The sequence below is a fragment of the Rhodamnia argentea genome, chromosome 2 (assembly GCF_020921035.1).
Source record: "Rhodamnia argentea isolate NSW1041297 chromosome 2, ASM2092103v1, whole genome shotgun sequence".
In the NCBI taxonomy this organism is placed as follows: domain Eukaryota; kingdom Viridiplantae; phylum Streptophyta; class Magnoliopsida; order Myrtales; family Myrtaceae; genus Rhodamnia; species Rhodamnia argentea.
In genome coordinates, this window is record NC_063151.1 from 10,676,832 (window position 1) to 10,696,245 (window position 19,414).

The 19,414-nt window shown below is 42.5% G+C and overlaps 3 protein-coding genes across 4 annotated transcripts; 1 reads left to right on the forward strand and 2 right to left on the reverse strand.

Moving 5' to 3' along the window:
- Positions 1 to 2,448: 2,448 nt before the first annotated feature.
- On the reverse strand, positions 2,449 to 6,967 carry LOC115754146 (receptor-like protein kinase BRI1-like 3). Of its 2 annotated transcripts, XM_030693102.2 has the most exons (3): positions 6,839 to 6,967; positions 6,631 to 6,697; positions 2,449 to 6,570 (listed from the first exon to the last, which is right to left on the reverse strand). In XM_030693102.2, exons 2-3 carry the CDS (start codon positions 6,689 to 6,691, stop codon positions 2,888 to 2,890), a joined length of 3,744 nt encoding a protein of 1,247 aa, XP_030548962.1. In that variant the 5' UTR covers positions 6,692 to 6,697; positions 6,839 to 6,967; the 3' UTR covers positions 2,449 to 2,887. The 2 variants fall into 2 exon arrangements, with proteins under 2 accessions (XP_030548962.1, XP_048130773.1); XM_048274816.1 differs by having other exon boundaries at positions 2,449 to 6,697.
- A 4,079-nt stretch (positions 6,968 to 11,046) lies between these two features.
- On the forward strand, positions 11,047 to 15,241 carry LOC115754149 (THO complex subunit 3). The gene is made up of 11 exons (XM_030693109.2): positions 11,047 to 11,204; positions 11,332 to 11,427; positions 12,104 to 12,233; positions 12,588 to 12,679; positions 12,820 to 12,888; positions 13,346 to 13,403; positions 13,542 to 13,641; positions 14,331 to 14,417; positions 14,509 to 14,587; positions 14,889 to 15,021; positions 15,094 to 15,241. Exons 1-11 carry the CDS (start codon positions 11,139 to 11,141, stop codon positions 15,126 to 15,128), a joined length of 945 nt encoding a protein of 314 aa, XP_030548969.1. The 5' UTR covers positions 11,047 to 11,138; the 3' UTR covers positions 15,129 to 15,241.
- Positions 15,242 to 15,267: 26 nt separating this feature from the next.
- Positions 15,268 to 16,777, reverse strand: LOC115754150. Its single transcript, XM_030693110.2, has 2 exons — positions 15,842 to 16,777; positions 15,268 to 15,729 (listed from the first exon to the last, which is right to left on the reverse strand). Exon 1 carries the CDS (start codon positions 16,602 to 16,604, stop codon positions 15,924 to 15,926), a length of 681 nt encoding a protein of 226 aa, XP_030548970.2. The 5' UTR covers positions 16,605 to 16,777; the 3' UTR covers positions 15,268 to 15,729; positions 15,842 to 15,923.
- Between the last annotated feature and the right edge of the window lie 2,637 nt (positions 16,778 to 19,414).

A 19,414-nucleotide genomic window follows, 5' to 3' on the forward strand; every position in this document is an offset into this window, starting at 1 on the left:
AATTCTTGCTTTTCGGCCAAGGATCCTTTGTACCAACTGGGTTTATTCCGCAATAAAGGTGAAATGCGTCCTTGAATTCTAAGAATTTTACCGTAAGATTTTTTACTTTTGGTAACAAAGCTAAAAAAGAAAAAGAAAAAAAAAAGAGGTAAAATTCACGGAGGACCCAAGCAAGGAGGGCAAGAAAAAGAGGAGGTGGTGTGGTTTCCATTGGGCGCAGAAAATTTTTAATTAATTGAATACTATATTCGTATCACTTTCTTTTTATTTTTCATTTTTTTTTTCGTCTATTTATACATTTTTCGATATATAATTAATATAGCTGTGATTTGGTTTTAGTGGTGGGGACCCAAAAAAAGACTGGAATTTTAGAAAGAAGGACCTCATTTTTTTGAATCTTGAACCACCAAAAAAAAAAAAAAAAAGAAGTCTCCCTTTTTTTGTTTGGGTCGAGGTGGGGTACCTGAAGTCAGTAGTAAACCGGTTTTTTCCCCCCTTGTCTGTGGGACCCTTTCGCATTGGACTTTTGAATCCTACGACGGACCTGCTCGTACTTTGCGATTTTACAGGTCCGATTTGGATCCCGACACGGTTCGAAATTTTGGTCAGGACTTTAACCCTCAAATTAATAACTTTAAAAGAGGCTTTGATCAAACGTTCGAATTTCCACAATGCCAAATTTTTTTGGCCACGGTGGCGTATCGAGACTACTAGCAATCGCGACTGGGCGGTGCCGGCACCGGGCATGGCACCGCCCGTCTAAGCTCAGGCCGTGCCACGGCTTTGGCTCGCCAGGCCCAATATTTTCTTTTTTCTTTTAAACGAATCAATCGCTAGGTAACTATTTAAAACAAACAAGAAAAAGAAAACAAGCCTTAGACAATGGATTCCAATCGCCACCAACGCTTGGACCTAAGACAAATCGACGACTCGGGGAACACAACAAAATTCCATATGTGCCCTTGATGCACAACAACCTAACGACTACATAGGAATACAACAATGGGGAGGAGCCCCTCTTCATTAGTAGTGATCGATTTCCGACCCGATTTTGTCCGGTCCCACACTGGAATCGAAACCAGATCGGGAGGGCTAGTCGCATTTTATTTTTGTGGTATGTCATTATATTTTACTCGTTAATGACATACTCACCGGAACACCTTTCATTAATTATATCGCATTGTCGCTAAATATGGAGGTTATATAAAGCATTCTAAGCATCTCCGGTTTAGGTTTATATTTAGGAATTTTTTCTAGCAAAAAAAAAAAAAAAATACTATCCGATCCAGTTCCCTCTGAAATTGAGAATCGCATCGAACCGATCGGTGCGAGCAGTTTTCGGTCGGTCGGTTGATCCATTATGCTCAGTCCTACTCTTCACGAGGCACCCCCTCTGCCCCCGGCCTCAAAGAGCAACAAATTCTAACCAGTGCCATGCAACCGACCATGGTGAAAGTTCATTGTTTGGAAGACGTTTAATTTCATGGACCTTTCCAAATTCTAATGATAGGAACAGCGGCTGACGTTTGCAGTTTGGACAAAATATTTTCCGATGGCTTCGGATAACGCCACGATCAACACTCCGGTTGCTAGGAACATGACCCACGAAATAAGGCCGGCTGCTGTTATTCAGCTACTTGGCGAATCGGAGGGTTGCTGAACTTTTCGGGCACTTCTCAGTGGCTTCCGATGATGACACGGGGGGGCTCTATCCACATGCGACCACCCACCGACCCGCTGATCGAAGGCGTGCCGTGCATGAGCCGGCACGGTCCGGGCATGCCGAACCCAACATTATAAAGAGATCCGGCAGGGCTCGTCATTGTCGCGAGGCTGTGCCGGGCCTTCACGGGCGTGGCCATTGCTAGAGACTACCGTACACAATAAGACGAGTGGGGACTGGGGACATTGAAATAAGATCCGCGGAGAAGTGAACGACGCCCAAAGAAAAGATAGCCATAATGACGCCACATGGGAAACGGGATTGGGCCAAAAGGCTTTGTAATGGGCCAACGTCCGGCCCATCTGAAAGTTTTATTCTCTGGTTGGGCCATTCTGAAATGGAAATGGGCCGAGAGAGAGAGAGAGAGAGAGAGAGAGAGAGGAGAACCATGAAGTCTTTAAAGCAAAATTTTATAAGTCAAGGTATTGAGTATTAGTACCGCTTGATCATCATTAGAGCGAATCTTTCAGACCCTAAGTCTAAAGATTACTTGCTGATGCGGACGTCGATTTTTGACTCCGGCAAACATTTAATCATGGCGATGGTTAGCTATTGAAAAATCTGTCGATAAGCGATAAATAATGAGTGATTATGGCACTGATTGAATGCAATACATGGTCTCATCATTACCCTTGTTGAACAAATCCAGCTCAAAGTGAAGGAAAATGTCATAAGCAAAGGACTGATAAGTCATCTTAATTTCACATCAGATGTCAAAATGCTCTTTTATTAAGGCCTACTACAGCTTCCAGCTTTATGGTTTTGAAGCTTCTGTAGACATAAGGTAAAAAGAACAATGGCAAATCAGTTGTTTTTTTTTTACCATGAGGGAAACAAGATGAACTTCAGTTAGCAAAACCATCGCAGACAAGAAAATGGATGCCGAACGAACACAAACCTTTCGATTACAAGAATGAAATGATGAGGGAATTGGAAGATATGGTTGCCGAATTTCGAGTGGCTCGGAGAACTGAAACCGATTCTGTTGCTGTCATTCTTTGTCTGCTTTCCATGTACATGTCAACAATTTGGTCTCAGCCGAGTTTTCGTGTATTTACGGAGGGATAAATGCGAATGATGAAACCCTTTTCCTGACTCTGGGAGGACGGAAAATGGAATGCTTTAGCCAAATCCACATGAAGTTGATCATCATGAACTAGAGTCTCAGAGTTCTTCCTCTTGTGACTCGATGATAACCGCATCTTTCGCTGACAGGCCGCCTAGGATATCGCTGTCCGATGTGATGGCCTGAAGCTCTTTAAACATTGCCATAACCTGAATCATAGTCGGTCGCCTAGGAGGTCTGTCCTCCAGGCACTCGAATGCTATCCTTAGGTACTGACAAAGTTCGTCCTTGTGAGATGTATCCCCGGCCAGACCGGGGTCGAGAATTTCGTTGCTGCTCTTCTCTCTCCAAAGCTGCTTCGCCCAGCTTACCAGGTTGTTGTCCTCGCCAAACTCGGAATAATCTATTGGCCTCTTCCCTGAGAGAAGTTCGAGCAGGATCACTCCGTAACTATACACGTCGCCCTTTGTTGTGCATCTAAAGCTCTGATAGTACTCGGGCGGAACATAACCGGGAGTCCCTGAGAGGGTGCTGACGCTGAGGTGAGTATCTAGGGCATTCACCAATCTAGCCATGCCGAAATCAGACAACCGAGCTACAAAGTTTTCGTCCAGAAGGACATTGCTTGATTTCATATCTCGGTGTATAATGTGAGGAACACAACTATGGTGCAAGAACGCCAGGCCTCGAGCCGAATCTATGGCTATCTTCTTTCTAGTTTCCCAATCGAGGTTCGAGGCCATTCCTTTGGTCCTGTTGTGAAGAACTGACTCGAGACTCCCCCATTTCATGTACTCGTACACGAGGAGCCTCTCCTCCCCGATCTTGCAATAGCCGAGTAGAGGAACGAGGTTTCGATGCTTGATCTTACCTATCGTTTCCATTTCAGCCATGAATTCCCGATCGCCCTGGCCTGTGACATGAGCCAGCTTCTTGATGGCAACTACATGCCCGTCCTTGAGTCGAGCCTTGTACACTTCGCCGAACCCTCCAGAGCCTATGAGACTCTCTGAGCTGAATCCATTAGTTGCTTCTAGCAGATGGGCAAAGGTGAGCTTTTGCAAAGGCTTCTCGAAAGCGGCAATATTTATGCTCAAGGGCTCATGAACACTAGAGAGCTTCCAGCTGCTAGTACCTGAAGTAGGAAGGCTTTGTATATACTTTTCTCTCTGTTTCCCCATCTTGTGGTGTATCTTTAGACGGTAGAACACTACCATGAGAATGAGGATACATATGATGAAGAATGCGGCGATACCGGTACCGATGATCGCACCTACTTTAGCAGATTGCTTCCTTTCCTGGCCACCAGAGCTTGATGGAACTGTTGATCCGGTATCGGAGCCACATGGGGGCAAAGGCACTCCACAAAGGCCAGAGTTGTTTTCGAACCGGGATGCCGGGAAAGTGATCATTTGACCTCCGGAAGGGATGGGGCCGGTGAGGTTGTTGTTGGAAATGTCAAGATCGTTGAGAAATGATAGAGATCCTAATGATCCTGGGAGAAACCCTTGAAGACGGTTATGAGAGAGATCGAGAACTCCGATAGATTTCAAACCTCCGAAGCTTTCGGGGATAGTCCCCGTTAACTCATTGTGCCCCAGCTTCAGTACTTGTAGGAAAGTCATAGTGCCATAGCTTTCCGGAATCATACCCGACAATGAATTGAACGACAAATCAATATACATCATGCTCCCGTTGCTAGCAAAGCTATAGACCGTCACACCGGTGTAAATCCTAGTCGTTTGGCAAGAGTGCGCCATATGATAACTCTCCAGCCTCGATGGTCTTATATCCTCAAATTCAACTAGTCCTCCAGCTCCTCTACAATCCGTGCCTCCCTCGTATCGAACATAAGCAAATTGCTTCCCGGAAACGCTCCCCGGTGTGATCAGGCCTGATTGATCGGCTAGCTCGGTGGGGAGAGAACCGGTCAGTTGGTTGCTGTTTAAATCTAGCCAAATGAGTCCCTGGCACTTGCCAATCTCCGGCGGAATTTGTCCGGTGATCGAGTTATTTGCCAGCTGGAGGACAGCTAGTTTTCGAAGATTCCCGACTCCAGCAGGGATCTCTCCAGTGAGCCGATTGCTGGAAAGTGAAACCCATATCATGTTGGTGCAGTTGGCAATGGACAACGGAATTGTTCCTGAAATGAGATTATTATTAAGAATCAAGGTCTCGAGATTTCCCCCATTCTCGCAAATCCCTTCAGGAATTTTGCCAGTAAGATTGTTTGCCCACATAACCAAGTCCAAAAGCTTCGGCAATTCCCATATCTCTTTAGGGATTTCGGAGCTCAGGCTGTTAAAGCTGAGGTCAATTGATTTCAGGTTCTTGCAATTTCCAAGCTCCGAAACCATAGTTCCTGAGATATAGTTGCTTGCAAGTAGTATTTTCTCCAGTGATGACGAAAAGGAAGACGAACAAAAGCCCTGAGGAATATTACCCGTGATGACATTGGAGCTCAAATCGAGTACTCGAAGCTGGCTACAGTTTGTTAAGGACAGCGGAATCGAGCCATTGATGTCATTGAATGGTAAACGCAGATTTCTCAGGCTAGAGAGACTGCTGACGACGGTAACAAGAAAATCTCCAGAGAGATGATTATTCCCTAGATTGAGATTCCACAGGGAAGAGCACGAGACAAATGTTGATGGCAATCCACCAGTGAGGTTATTTACAGACAGATCGAGCTCCTCTAGAGTTCCACAAGTTTGCCCCAGCTCGGGCGGAATCTGACCCGTGAAGTGATTGTGCGCCAAAGACAATTGCCTCAAATTTCGCAAATTCCCTAGCAAAGCACCAGGAATCATATACTCCAGCTGATTAAGCGAGATGTCTAGCATTTCCAAATCCTGGCAGTTCTTCAGACTTTCCGGAAACTCGCTCCCAGAGAGGCCGATGCTTGATAGGTTCAGATAAGTCAAATTGCCACAGCTACCAAAATCAAGGTCCGAGAATTTGCTTGAAAAGTTATTGTTGGAGAGATCAAGATACTCGAGAGAAGGCGGGGAATCTGCCACGAAATTCGGTGGTATGTCCCCGAACAAACGATTACCAGAAAGATCAAGAACCGATAAGTTTTTGCAAGAGGTGGGAGTGGCTCCCAATTTTCCGGTGATTATGTTACCGGAAAAATTGAGGAGTTTCAAGTTTTGGCAGCTAGAGAGGGAATAAGTCAAAAGGGTGGGATCTGAAATGGTATTCCTAGAGAGGTCAAGCTGTAACAGAGAAGGGCCAAACTGGAGATTCCCACCAGGGATTGAGTTCCGTGAGAGGTCGACGTGAACCAGACTGTGACAAGATATCAAGAAAGAGTTTCCCGGTAAAGGGTCCGAGAAATTATTGAAGGACAAGTCGACAGTCTCAAGTCGGCATGAAGAAGATGCAGAGGCAGAGAGGTCACCAGCTGAGAACAGATTGCCGTGCAGGTTCACGACTCGGAGACTGCGCAAATCGGTGAGCCGAGGGAAGTGCAGCGCACCTCGGAGCCCAGCATTGCTGAGGTCTAGGCCATGCACATGGCCATCAGGCGTGCACGAAACTCCGCTCCATGAGCATGGTGTCTGGGAGCTGGCTTCCCAGTTGGAAAGGAACCCAGTTGGGTCAGATTGAACAGAGGAATTCTTGAAAGCCAATAACATCGACACTTCGTCATTTGCTTCTTCTGCTGCTGCTGCTGCTGTGAGTTGGTGGTGAAAGAGGACTGAAACTATACAGAAGAAGCTCATGATGCCTCGTGGGCATAGAAATTTCCATCCTTTATCTATCTTTCGGCCTCTTAGTACCGTTGACACATTCGCGTCGCTTAAACTTTCCCAATTCTCGAGTACTTTTTCTGTTATCAATCTCGGGCTATTGAGAATGTTGAGAAATCTCCCGAATTTGGAGTCTCCTCTCACCATTTTCTACTGCGTTTGAAATAGAAGCAGGAATAAGCAGAGAGACACGTGAACACAAAAAAAGAAAGATCCTTGAGGGAAGAATTCAAACTCATAGCAACCGGGGAAGCTAAAAACAGACACCTGCTGTCAGAAAGATGAAGAGGTTGCTTTAAGGAAGAAGATACCTCGGAGACAGAGACTGGGACATGCAGGTCCGATGCTCAGAAATGCGGTCGTTGCCTTATGACTCCGAAACAGCATGGAAAAAAGGGGGGAATTGCAGACACAAGAAGCACCACGACCACGACCCACCACCACCACCTTCGCGTGGACCACCCAGGAGGAAGAGGTGGAGGAAGAGGACCCCGTTCACTGTCCCCAGCTTCACGAGTCTACATTTTGCGTGAGGGGCTAAGAACATAGAGAGGAAAGAAAGTGACATGAGCTGCAAAACTAGCAAAGAAAACAATCACACGCCAAAGAAGAAGAAAATGAGAGCTAGAGAGAGAGAGAGAGAGAGAGAGAGGGGTCAACGTCTGCGCTTCTTCTAGTGAGAGAAAGCGATGGTGGTGGTGCCCCATTTTCTCCCTTCTGGTACGGCTCATATTTGGTCGTGCGGTCAAGTCTCGATCTTTGAATCCGCCAACATGCACCCCAAGTCTTGATCTTGCCCTCCCAGAAAATCTGCGCCTCCCCTTTCAAGTTGTGTCAAATTCACAAAAGACAGAGCGAGACAGAGAAAGAGAGAATGAAAAAGAAGGAAAATTCTCTCTCTGTGTGACGTATCGGATTGGATTGCACTGCACGTATGTTCCCCTTCCCCTTTTAGTTTATACTTTCCTTGAAGACTCTTCTCAATTTCATCTCCATTGATGACGATATGCTGGTGATATATCAGTCAAGCGCTCCACTCTTCTTCAATTTTTACGGCCACATTCCTTAAAAAAAAAAAAACTTAATTTTAGGTCAAGTCTCTAATTTATCCCTAATTTTTTTTTTTTGGTTTAAAAACAAAAAAAAAATTAAAATTTTAGGTATAGTCTTGAATCTGTCCCAAACTTTTTTTTATTTCGAAAGGAACTCCAAACTTTAGGTTCAGTCCCAAATCGGCCCCATATTTTGTTCATCTATAGAAAATCACCAACTTTCGATATATTCTCAAATCTTTCCTTATGATCCAGTCCCAACTTGACGTGTCATTTCCACATCGTTAACAAATCCGGCCCAATTAAAATTATCGAAAATCCTCCAAAATGAAACCGTTCTAAGATATGAAAATTGGGCACGACTAACGGCGATTTTTGACAAAGAGCTAATGGGGGCAGATTTGAGATTGGAGTAAAAATTGATGATTTTTCTTTTGGACAAAAAAAAATGTTCGGATAGAATTAGGATCGAACCTAAATTTTGGGGTTTTTTTTTTTTCTGAGACCAAAAATAAAAGTTCGGGAAAGATTTAAGATTGGATCTAAAGTTTGGGACTTCTAAGGGAATTAGGCCTCCCTTGAATTCCTTGAGTTCTCCTTCTGAACAGAGCTTTTGTGTTCATGTCTAGTGCGGTTCTTTACGTCCGGTGACTGGGTCGAGCAGGCACCGATTGATTTTCTAGCCCGTGAACTGCATTCAATTCAATGCCATGCTTATTGAGATGCATGAAAGCAATTAAAAGCATTTGCCCAAAGGAGGAAATGAAAGCTTGCAAGCAGTGCCAGGGAGGGCAGGGAAGGTATCCCAAAGCAGGGCGAGAGTCTCTGCATGATTATCTCCTCGCATTCAATTGGTCCTCCATAGTTGCCTTTAATTTGACATTGTCAAAAGAATTTGGACAGAAACTTGATGGAAGTAATTAAGTCTTTTGCTTAAAAGAAAATTAATATGGACACTAGTTTTGTCACTAATACAGAGCACAAGGACTATAACTGATGGTCCCAAAAAAATATATTGACCGGAAGTGTGATTTTCAGAGGTTTGTATGCTCAAGCGCCACATGTCAGATATGGTCGGCGTAAACTCGGCACTTTCCCAACGGGACGGAAGAACTTATTAAATTGACATGGGAGAGCGTGCAAGTATTGATACTGTAAAATCAGACAAAGTATAAGGATCAAAAGCGAATTCCTTAAAGTACCACGGGTACCAAATGTAATTACCCTAAAGAGTTTATATATTATGTGGACCGGGGATTTTAATTTGGCCTAGTTGGGCAAGACAAGGAAGCGGAATCTAGGATAGGAAACGGCCTGTTTTTAGGACAGTTAAATTGATTTTGTCCGCTTCAATGTCCATTTTGGATCCTCTTCGTGGGAAGATGTTTCCTGCGAGAAATATGAAAAGAGAACAAAACACAAAAAATAACAATTCCAAAAATAGCATCGGCTGCTTGCTGACGTGGCGAGCATCTTTCCTTCACATCCGGTCATATGTACCACAAAAAAAAGAAAGAAAAAAGAGATCATAAGACTGAATTAGCGCATAGTCAGATTTACTTGACCGAATTGCAATTTGCCAAATTTTTTTAGATTCGACTCTAATATCAAAGCATTTGCAAGCTCAATAAAGTTTCACGACGTGAGCACACATCGATCTCATTCTTATTCCAATTTATGTACATATCGATTTTCCTTTTCGCCAATAGTAACTTTATTAGATTATTCAAGATTTTATTAGACCGCGTTTATAGCAAATATTTTGGTCGTTGTATAGCAAAAATATCAGTTCCTATTAGACCCGTCAAATGGGTGGATTGCATCGAGTTTGGATCGGATCGATAATGGTTTGATCCATATTAATCCATTTAAATCGCTTTGACTCATTCTCGTGTCATACAAATCTAGCGACCCAAATCCAACTCGGACCAATATTACTAAAATACTTCAATATTAAATCTAATATATAAAAACTTATTTCTTGTAAATTTTTAAAAATATATTGTTGAAATACCGAGGACAATTTTTATAAATAAAAAAGGAATTCGTATTTTTTCATTTTTTCATTTTTCTTCTTTTTCTTTCTTTTTTTTTTTCTATGTCCACCAAGGGTAGCCAGCAACCTGCGATGACTAGCGATCCGCAGTTGACGGATGGTGATCGACAAATGGCAAATGGCAATCGAAAATTGACAACTAGTGGACGGCGATCGACAACCATGAGGCTCGCCCGAGGCCTTCACCGGTTACATACATTTAGGATTCAAGTTAAATGGGTTGCATATGAGTTTGCATCAAACCCATATTAGACCCACATAAACTTAGGCTTTAATATTTTAACTCATTTTGACCCATTTTTAAAATTTGAAGGTCACACATGATAGCTATTATGTTTTTCTATTTCTCTTCCAATCATATTTCAAAAATAAATTTGGAATAGAAATCCATTTGGTATGGCAAATTTCCAATCCATAAATAGAGGTTTGGAGCAGAAAAGGTCTTCTACTTCTCTATTTCTAAAATAGAAACAGAAATAAAAATTCTTCTTGTCACTCACTCCATCTCTCTTGGTGCTGTATGCCTTTCTCTTGCGTCCCTCTCGCCGACCGCTAGCTCGTCCGAGGCCCGACGGCCAACTACCTTACAAATTTTAAGTTATTATCAAACAAATTTCTATTCGGGGATAAGAAATTTCATATCGTTGTCAAACACATTTCCCTACCTAAAAACTCTTCCATCAATAGAAATAGAAAAATCTATCTCTGACTAGAAATTGTTGCCAGAAACATAATGCTTATCATTATTGTCCCAAGTGACCCGTATTCAACCCGAGCTCATTAAAACCGAATTAATAAATGGGTTCCCGACCCATATTGCCACATCTAATTCATATTAATATGCTTAAACTAGAATACATTAGACAAATTTCTTCTTTCTTCTTCGTCTTTCTTTTCACTTGTTTTGATAAGTATTAATATACTCTGTCTCTAGAAATGAAATTAAAAGAAAACAATGCCTTATTCGCTTGTGAAGTTGGCGAATTTTAGTTGCGGAGTTCTCTATTTATGGTATTTGCTTCGAAAGCAACTAAGAGTGAGTTTATTTCACAAAAAATGAACGACTAAAAAATATTTTCTAAGAAATTATCGCTTGAATCACTAAAAAAATAACGAACAAAAAATATTTTCATCCTCCTCTAAATTGTCTAGACATAAATTGTTATCTACTAATAAAGATTATTCATTGATCAATTATTTCAAGCAATATAAATAATCATTTTCAGAAAAAAATATTTTTTAAAATTATTATTTTTTGGTGGAAACAGACGGAGATAAATGCATTATGAAGACCGGGACAAATGCGACCCCCCGCTGCAAACAATAGAACGGGACTGGGCCCAGCTTCAATAAATACCGAGTCAAAGCCCAAAACATTAGGCCCGTTGACTTTTGAACCGTCTTCCCCCTTCTGCCTCGCAAGCAAGGCGAGTGGCGAGTAGCTTCGTAACGCTTCGATTCCGCCTCGCGAAGTCCATTGCAGAGCATGGAGGAGGCGGCGATCCCCTTCAAGAATCTCCATAGCAGAGAGTATCAAGGTCACAAGAAGAAGGCATGTCCTCCTCTCCCTTCCTCTCGCTTCCCCTTTCGCGCGTGCGCGGTTCATTTTTCGAAGTTTTTCCGGGCCTTCTGGACCGCAAGCGAATGCGCTGACGAAACGCGAAAATGGCGAATGGCAGGTGCATTCGGTGGCTTGGAACTGCTCGGGAACGAAGCTCGCGTCCGGCTCCGTCGATCAAACGGCTCGGGTTTGGCACATCGAGCCGCACGGTCACGTGAGTCCCCCCCTCCGCATCTCGTCTATCCGATTTTGTCTGATTTCTCGTTGGTTCGTGCTTCGTTCATGTCGAAGTGCTGTTTTAGAGCTACATGCCTAGGGCTATATGCGGATACTTTTGAAATGCCTTCCTTGATTTTTTTTGGGTAATGGAAGTGGTGAAGGGACTGGGACTGTGAGGTAGAGCAGAGTTAGGGTTGAATTAGAAGGGCCAGTGCCAACGCAAATTGGAAAAGGTTAAACGAGCTTGGATGGATTGTGCTGATACTTTCACCTTCTCTGCAGGCCAGCTTCGATTTTGTGAATATCCTTCTAACTGAAGTGCTGAAATGAATGATTTAATCTTTCTTTAGTTAGAGAAGAAATGAATGCGTTGTTTGTCAGTTACACCAATCCGACATATCTTCAATATGGGATGCTCGAATTGGAACTGTAAAGCTCTCCGCTTTGGCAAGACTTGAGCGGCCTTCATTTCATTCGTTGCCAGATTTTGTTCCCAATGTGTCTGAGGAAAATGGTCTTGGCTTGCAGTAGGATTGAAAAGGACTGGGGTTAGGGGCAGGACTGGATTTTTGTATGGCGGCGTTTATTTTCTAAAGTGTTGCATGGCATCATTTAGTTGCTAGAAGTGGTTATGAAGAATGTTTCCTTGCCACGTCAAATTGGGCTTACAGGGTAAGGTCAAAGATATTGAATTGAAAGGGCACACTGACAGCGTGGATCAGCTATGTTGGGATCCGAAGCATGCGGATTTAATTGCAACAGCATCAGGCGACAAGACTGTACGGCTGTGGGATGCACGGAGTAAGTGGTTGCACTATTTTGATGATCTTCATTTCACTGATAGTTTCTAGCTCTTTTCAAATTTTACTTCCATTTGGCTGGGGTGGATGAGCACAACTGACAGTTTTCTGTTCTTTGTTGTGTATGGGAGGTTTCACCTCTGAAGTATTTTTGTATTGGGGGAGTGCCTCCCTTGGTTCCTTTCCTTTACAGGACTTTATTTATCCTTCAAAAAAATACTTCACAATGTCATTGATTTATTTCAAATGTATATCTTTCGATTTTTTTACCCTGCAGACTAAAAATCTGATAAATTGAGCATGGCATGCGGAGGATATTTGATGATTTTGGTCATGTATGCTCTGGGTCATACAGGTGGTAAATGCTCACAGCAAGCAGAACTCAGTGGGGAAAACATCAACATAACTTACAAACCTGATGGAACACACGTAGCAGTTGGTAATAGGGTACGCTCTATGTTTCTGTAGTAGGGAATGAGAAAGTCAATTTGAGGTGGTTCTCTCACCAATCAATTACAATATCACTGTCTCGTCTTTGAATGTGCCCAGCAAGCATTGAAATTTCAATCCATTCTTATTGTATGTAGGATGATGAGCTAACGATTTTGGATGTTCGGAAGTTTAAGCCAATTCACAAGCGTAAGTTCAATTATGAGGTAATCCTGTTTCGGACATTGTGGATTTGGCAAGTCTTCTCCATTATATGGTTATGTGAGTGAGCTTTAGCTGTGTGGCCATCTCTTAGTGAGGTTTGAGAAATGATTTTGGGAAGTTCGTGGCTTATATTTTGGCCAATTATTTGATATGAGATGCGCTGGAACTCTAGTGCAGAATTACTTATTCATATTCCCGAATTATATGAACTGAAGTTTTATTTGATCCGTTGATTCCATTACAAGAATTAACATGAGCAGCTGACAATTTTGTTTCAAATTTTGTCTCTGTAGCTGACTTGTTATGTCCTATATTATTGATAATTTGAACTTGTGTGTAGAATAAGGACAGTTTTTCTGTACCATGAGTCCATGGCACTGTTTGCGATGATATATATCTCTACTTCCCTTCACTTTGTTTGGTTGATTACTTGACCTGACTAATTTTTTGCTCTTCCAGGTGAATGAAATAGCGTGGAACATGTCAGGAGAGATGTTCTTTTTGACAACAGGAAATGGTGTGATCATTTTTTCTCCTGCCTACTTTTTTTTTTTCCCAACACACAGAAGAGCCTGTTTAACTAATAGATGTATGGTTTTAACTTCTCTACCTATTTTACTTATGCTATATACTGCTGCTTGTTGAACTGCCCCAGGTACTGTGGAAGTATTAGCATACCCATCTCTTCGACCTATGGACACCCTTATGGCTCATACTGCTGGCTGCTATTGTATCGCAATTGACCCAATTGGAAGGTGTGAATAAAGCTGCTTTTTTCTGTTCAAATTGTACCACCTTTTCAGTTGTAATCAACGTGTTCTTGACTTGACAAAATTTGTAGACAGTCATGGTTCTTGACATGTTTGTGTTGTTTTAGTTGAATTTGCATCGATTGAGCAATATCTAGAGGACATTGATGGCATATTAGTATGTATTTCCAGAGTCTTATGCTTGATCGAACGATCACATTCACCCTCATGCGCATATTCTCTATTGTATGTAACCTAATCACCTTAGTCTACACACCAAAAAGAGCTTCATGTACCAAATATTGTCCCTTTTTGAAATGAACGAAAGGTGCTCCTGTGCTTAGATGACGTGGATACCCTCTACTGTAGGGTTGCTTTGGAACTTAAGCTAAATTCAACCATTTTCTTCCTTGAAATGGACTCGGGAAATTGTTAACCAAGTCAGCCTGTTTGTTTATGTTTGGTTCATGAACTGTATCTATTACAGGACTATATCTTTTGAGAGATCTTAATGGGTTTGGAGTACCTGATTCTCCGTGGTTCTTAATTGTATCTGAAGTCTCCAAATACTAGAAGTCAATATTCTTTGTGGTTATCAATTTTAAGACCGGCATTTGACAAGATTACCTGTAGTCATCTCATAGTTCATTCTAATCTTGCCTGCCTGAAAGTGTCAACTAATAATGCCCCTGCAGGTATTTTGCTGTTGGAAGTGCAGATTCCTTGGTGAGCCTGTGGGATATCTCTGAGATGCTCTGTGTGAGGACTTTTACAAAACTTGAGTGAGTACCCCCAATACTTTACGTTAACATTTCATGTAGTGCGTGTAATGATGACCTGCTATCCTGTGGATAAGATTTGATCCTTTTGCAGATGGCCTGTAAGGACGATAAGCTTCAATCACACTGGAGACTACATTGCTTCTGCCAGTGAAGATCTGTTCATTGACATTGTATGTTTAAGTGAAACTGTCTTTTGTGGTGTCATTCTCTATCTGAGGTGCAAAACTTAGGTTTTTGAAGATGAATTGGTCGATTCTTTAGTACATGTGGTGAGAATGGGGCTTTGCATGTCAATCTAACCTTAAAAATTCAGCCACCAAAAACAGAGAAGTGAGTATATGTGCATGAAAGTCTGAGTCTTCTTGATAAGCACTGTCCCCCTGAAAATTTGAAAATGTGGTAATGATTTTAAGTATTTGCAAGTGCCGGTTCTTGTTAAAAATATAACGAAACTCGTGCTGCTGGGAACAGTCAAATGTTCAAACTGGACGGACAGTGCACCAAATTCCATGCCGAGCTGCGATGAACAGTGTGGAATGGAATCCAAAATACAATTTACTTGCATATGCTGGGGATGACAAAAACAAGTATCAGGCAGATGAAGGTACATCATTATGATCAATCTGAGCATTCCGGTGACTGTTTTGTTCCCGCTCTAATCACTTTTTTGCTGCAGGTGTTTTCCGGATATTTGGATTTGAGAGCGCATGAGACATCAGAGCACCTTTTCTGGGGAGAAATTATTCTAAGCACGGAAGTTTCCAATTTGTAGGAAAGAAGTCTATCATGTTGGCAGCTTGCAAGGAGTTCTTCAAATGCTTTGTTCTACTTCGCAAAGGCATAGTTTTTATTTCTTTCACCTTACCAAGAATTTGTTCTACTTCGCAAAGGCCAAATTTTTGTCGAACTCATTGGAGCCGGTTAGGTCCTTCTATGAATTGTTGCAGAAACTCGGATAGTAATGTTATTCAAATCGATACAGCCTTCGACCGTAATAACAGATATTTTGATACAGCGCTTGTGTAAGCACACAGGTAGTGTTGCTTTGCATCATTCTCACTATCGCACTTATGATCTCGACCTTTGAAAGCCCTAAGACGGGTTGTAAGAATATACGAGACAGGCATTGCTGGAGCAGGAGTATGCCGATTTCATGTCATCCTCGAGCAGCATCGGACCCAGTTGCTTCATCCCCCAAGAGGTTGACCAAGAGATGGCTAGAACAAAAGCTTCACAGAAATTTCAGCAGAAAAGTAATGTTCCCTGCGAGTCTCTCCAGTTCCGGCGTCCTAATTCTGAACGTGTCAAAAATCTGCAAGATAAATGAAAACGGATGCTAAATCAAAAGCTATTATTGTTACGTTTTCTTTGTCACCCATCTTCACAAAAGGGAAGAGCTTTCAATCACTGATCAAAACGGTTACCTTCCCCTGGTTTTTCGTATTCACATATCTGCGAATCGCGAAATTCGCTCCCGCACAGGCTCAACTCCGGCGACAGCCAAACTCAGCAAAGGATGAATTTCGAAGCAGGGGCCACCAGACCTGCAAAACAGAGGAGACACAGGGTGACCGCATACTGAGAACACCAAGTGAGTGGCCTCCACTTGATCTCGACACTGGAGCTCTTCATCCTCTTCCCGGTAGTCGGCTCCTTCGACAGGTCGAAGCTCGCCCCTTTCATCCTCAGCTCCTGGACGCACCTCCCCAGCGCCCTGTTGTCGCTCCTCTCCCTCTGCAACTGCCGCGAGGACTTCCAGTACCGGCAGAGCTTCACCTGCACCAAGCCAACAAACACAAGGGAAGTGCACAGTGACAAAATGGTGGGCAACCACCATTTCTTGCAAGCGCCGTGGTGGTGGTGCTCGTCCGTGGAGTTCACAGAGGATGTGTACAAGAGGGTCAAGAAGAACCCGTGGAAGACGAAGAAGGAGAAGCAGAGCTGGAAGATCTCGCGCCTGGCCGAGTCGAGCCGCGCCTCCTTGAGCGCGGCCCGCCGGCCGAAGAGGGCCTCCTCCCTCTGCCAGAGCTTGAGCAGGAGGAGGTGGCCCGGGCTCCGGGAGATCTCCATCAGCGGGTGGTGCTGGATTGCAGCCAGCGTCACGTCCGTGGCCGAGGAGAGCTTATCTCGGTGCTCCTCGTCAACTGGGATCTCAACCACGTGGGCATCTTTCGTTTCGGACGCCATGGAACTAAAACTGTAATCGAATTGAGCGAAAAATCGAATGAGGCAGAGACGTCGCACGGATCGAAAATAGAAACGCGAGATCGCAACGAGCGACAATAAGTTAATAACTCGAGAAATGAGAAAAGAGAAAAGAGCTTGAGATTGAAGAAGTTCTTGAGTGATCGGAAATGGAAGGAGAGCGAGGAATATATAAGAGAGAGCGAACAGGGATGAACCTGAACTTCGTTGTGCGAGTCTCCCAACGGGTGCGTTTCATCGCAACGGTCATATTTTCGCTCCTCCTCCGACGATTAATTAATTCGATTTCAACCGGTCAACGGTTACTCGATTTTAAAGTAGGACTCGCTCTCGGCCCAACGCATCTTCGAGAGCCCAATCAAAGCCCAGCCCATATATAGGCCCATCGTCGGATGTCGACGGATTGTCTTTCCCCTCTCTCTTCTCCCTTTTTTTTTCGCTTGACACGTGAAATCGAATAAGAATTTATGCGAAAATTCGTTAATTTATCTCGTGGATCTATCTGAAGGTATTTAACAATGAATCATTGACGGCTCTTTTTTTTTTTTGTCATTCGTGCGCGAGATTAACAAATCTTTTTTCATTTTAAAACGAGTCGTCGCCTCGGGGTGTGACAAAAGAGTTTGTGAGAATCGCTTATCTTTTTTCTTAACTTGTGTTATACACGATAAGAACCGGAATTCAAAAGCACCATATTTTGTATTGAAACCTTTGAATCGTGAGTAAGGTAGAGTAATTTTATGGCTCAAACCGAATATTTTATAGCATGTGTGAGACTCTTGTGATAAAGCCTAGAGGAGTCATTCGACTGTAGCTCCTCCCTACCTCTTTTACTAATCTAAAAAAATAAAAATGAAAGGACCATCTGACCAAAAAAAAAAAAAAAAAAAAAAGAAAGAAAGAAAGAAAGAAAAAATCAGACTTTGAAATTTTCAAGTTCCACAGAGTTTTCTATTATCGTTGTTAATTCACATGTTTGTGGCCTATCATGTGATAATACTGCGTAGAAATGAAACTCGAGAAAGTCGGCCGTTAAAAAACTAAAATCTTTCCAAAATTCGACTTGAAACGTGAGATGCGTGTTATGTAAACCCTCTTATTGATCAATTATCATAGCCATGCATAACATACTTGGAAAAATTGCAATTACAAAGATCTCTCCGCCGGTCCAAGAAAAAGTTGTTAACTTTTTGAAAAGGGAGAGAATGGAAACATTAATTTTCGGGCGTGTTTGTTTGAGCAAAGGTGTTTTCTAAAAATACATTTTTCGAACTTTCACCCATTTAGTACGCTGAAAATTATAAGCCAATTGAAAAAGCTTTCCGATCAACGAAAATATTCATGAATAAAATCAGGAAAATAAATTCCCAAATCTAAAGAGATGGAAATATTTTTTGAAATTGCTCCTCTAGAAATTTTTTTTAATTTTTAGTTTATTATGTTTATATTTCAATATATTATGATTTTTTTTTCTTTTTATTATTTTTCTCTCCCTTGGTTGGTCACTGATCGCCGAGATCGGCCGCAAGCATGGGTCGGCGAGCTCGAGTCTTGGCGAGCAAGGCCGAGCCTCGCCGGCTCGAGCTTGTGGTGAGGCGAGCTCGAGCCTTGCCAAATCTCGGAGAGTCTCGGCAACCTCAAACACGCCTCGTGAGGCTCGGCCTCATTGTATCCGGCAAGCTTGAGGCTAAGCCTCGCCGTGGCCCGACGACGTGCGAGGTAGAAGAAAAAAATTAAAATTAAAATAAATATAAAATTTCTTAAAAATTCGAATTCTTTTATCTAAGATAAACTCATGAGATTGACATAATTTAGGAAAAATGGGATCTAAACGATAGAAAATATTTTTGAATACATATCCCAAAACGAAAGAAAAATAATCATTTTTCTAAAAAACATAAATTTTCAAAAATATTATTTTAACGTGAAATTTTTAGCGAAAGAAACGCACTCTTGATTTTTAACACTCCCCGTTTTCCTCACCCAGCACATCTTCACAAAGATCTCTCTCCCTCCTCCTGTCCATGAAATGAGAAGGGAAAAAGAAAAGAGAAACCCACCGGTCGAACCCGGTTGGATCCCACCAGCGATGTCCGGTTCTGTGCACCTAAATGCCGGGTGGGCCCCCACACCATGGTGTAAGTGCTGAGGTCACCGCGAAAAAAAGTTTGATTGGCCACATCATTGCCACGTCACCAACGCACACCGCGCACACCTCTTGCTCTTTTGGATTCCATTTGCCCCCCACCCACACGAATCCTTCTCTTTCCACGTCGCATAAAAATGGTTGAGTTTTAAATTATGTTTATTTCGCAAAAACAAATCGTGTGAGTATTCATATCACTTGTACGAAAAATACTTTCATCGTTCACGAAAATATTTATGCATAAATTATTATCGATAATTAAAACATGTTTCATTGATTGATTATGTCTAGCGATATAAGCGACAACTTTTAAAAAAGATATTTTCCTTGTATTTTGACACTTTATCATTTCTCATAAATGACCATTACAGAAAATCGGGATAGTTTGAATCGGGTGTTCTAAAATCCAGCTTGTCCAATTCTTTAAACTGGATATTGAACTTCTTATTTTGTTGATTTACCTCGATTTAATTGCATTGTGCGGCTTTACGATCTCGTGATGGATTAATCGCGATACACGAAAAATGATTTGGACGACGCAATGACTCGAAAAAGACATCAACTAGACCTAGACATGGTCTCGGGCCGTGAACCGCCGGTTCCGATTCATGAACCGGCGGTTTCGATTCGTGGCCACGCTTGAACC

What these genes read in the sequence shown, in the direction of transcription:
- LOC115754149 (XM_030693109.2), top strand. Translation starts at nt 11,139, where the DNA reads ATGGAGGAGGCGGCGATCCCCTTCAAGAATCTCCATAGCAGAGAGTAT. An exon ending in ATCAAGGTCACAAGAAGAAG is followed by an intron (nt 11,205 to 11,331) that starts GCATGTCCTCCT and finishes GGCGAATGGCAG; the next exon opens with GTGCATTCGGTGGCTTGGAA. An exon ending in ACGTAGCAGTTGGTAATAGG is followed by an intron (nt 12,680 to 12,819) that starts GTACGCTCTATG and finishes TATTGTATGTAG; the next exon opens with GATGATGAGCTAACGATTTT.
- LOC115754150 (XM_030693110.2), bottom strand. Translation starts at nt 16,604, where the DNA reads ATGGCGTCCGAAACGAAAGATGCCCACGTGGTTGAGATCCCAGTTGAC.
- LOC115754146 (XM_048274816.1), bottom strand. Translation starts at nt 6,691, where the DNA reads ATGGTGAGAGGAGACTCCAAATTCGGGAGATTTCTCAACATTCTCAAT.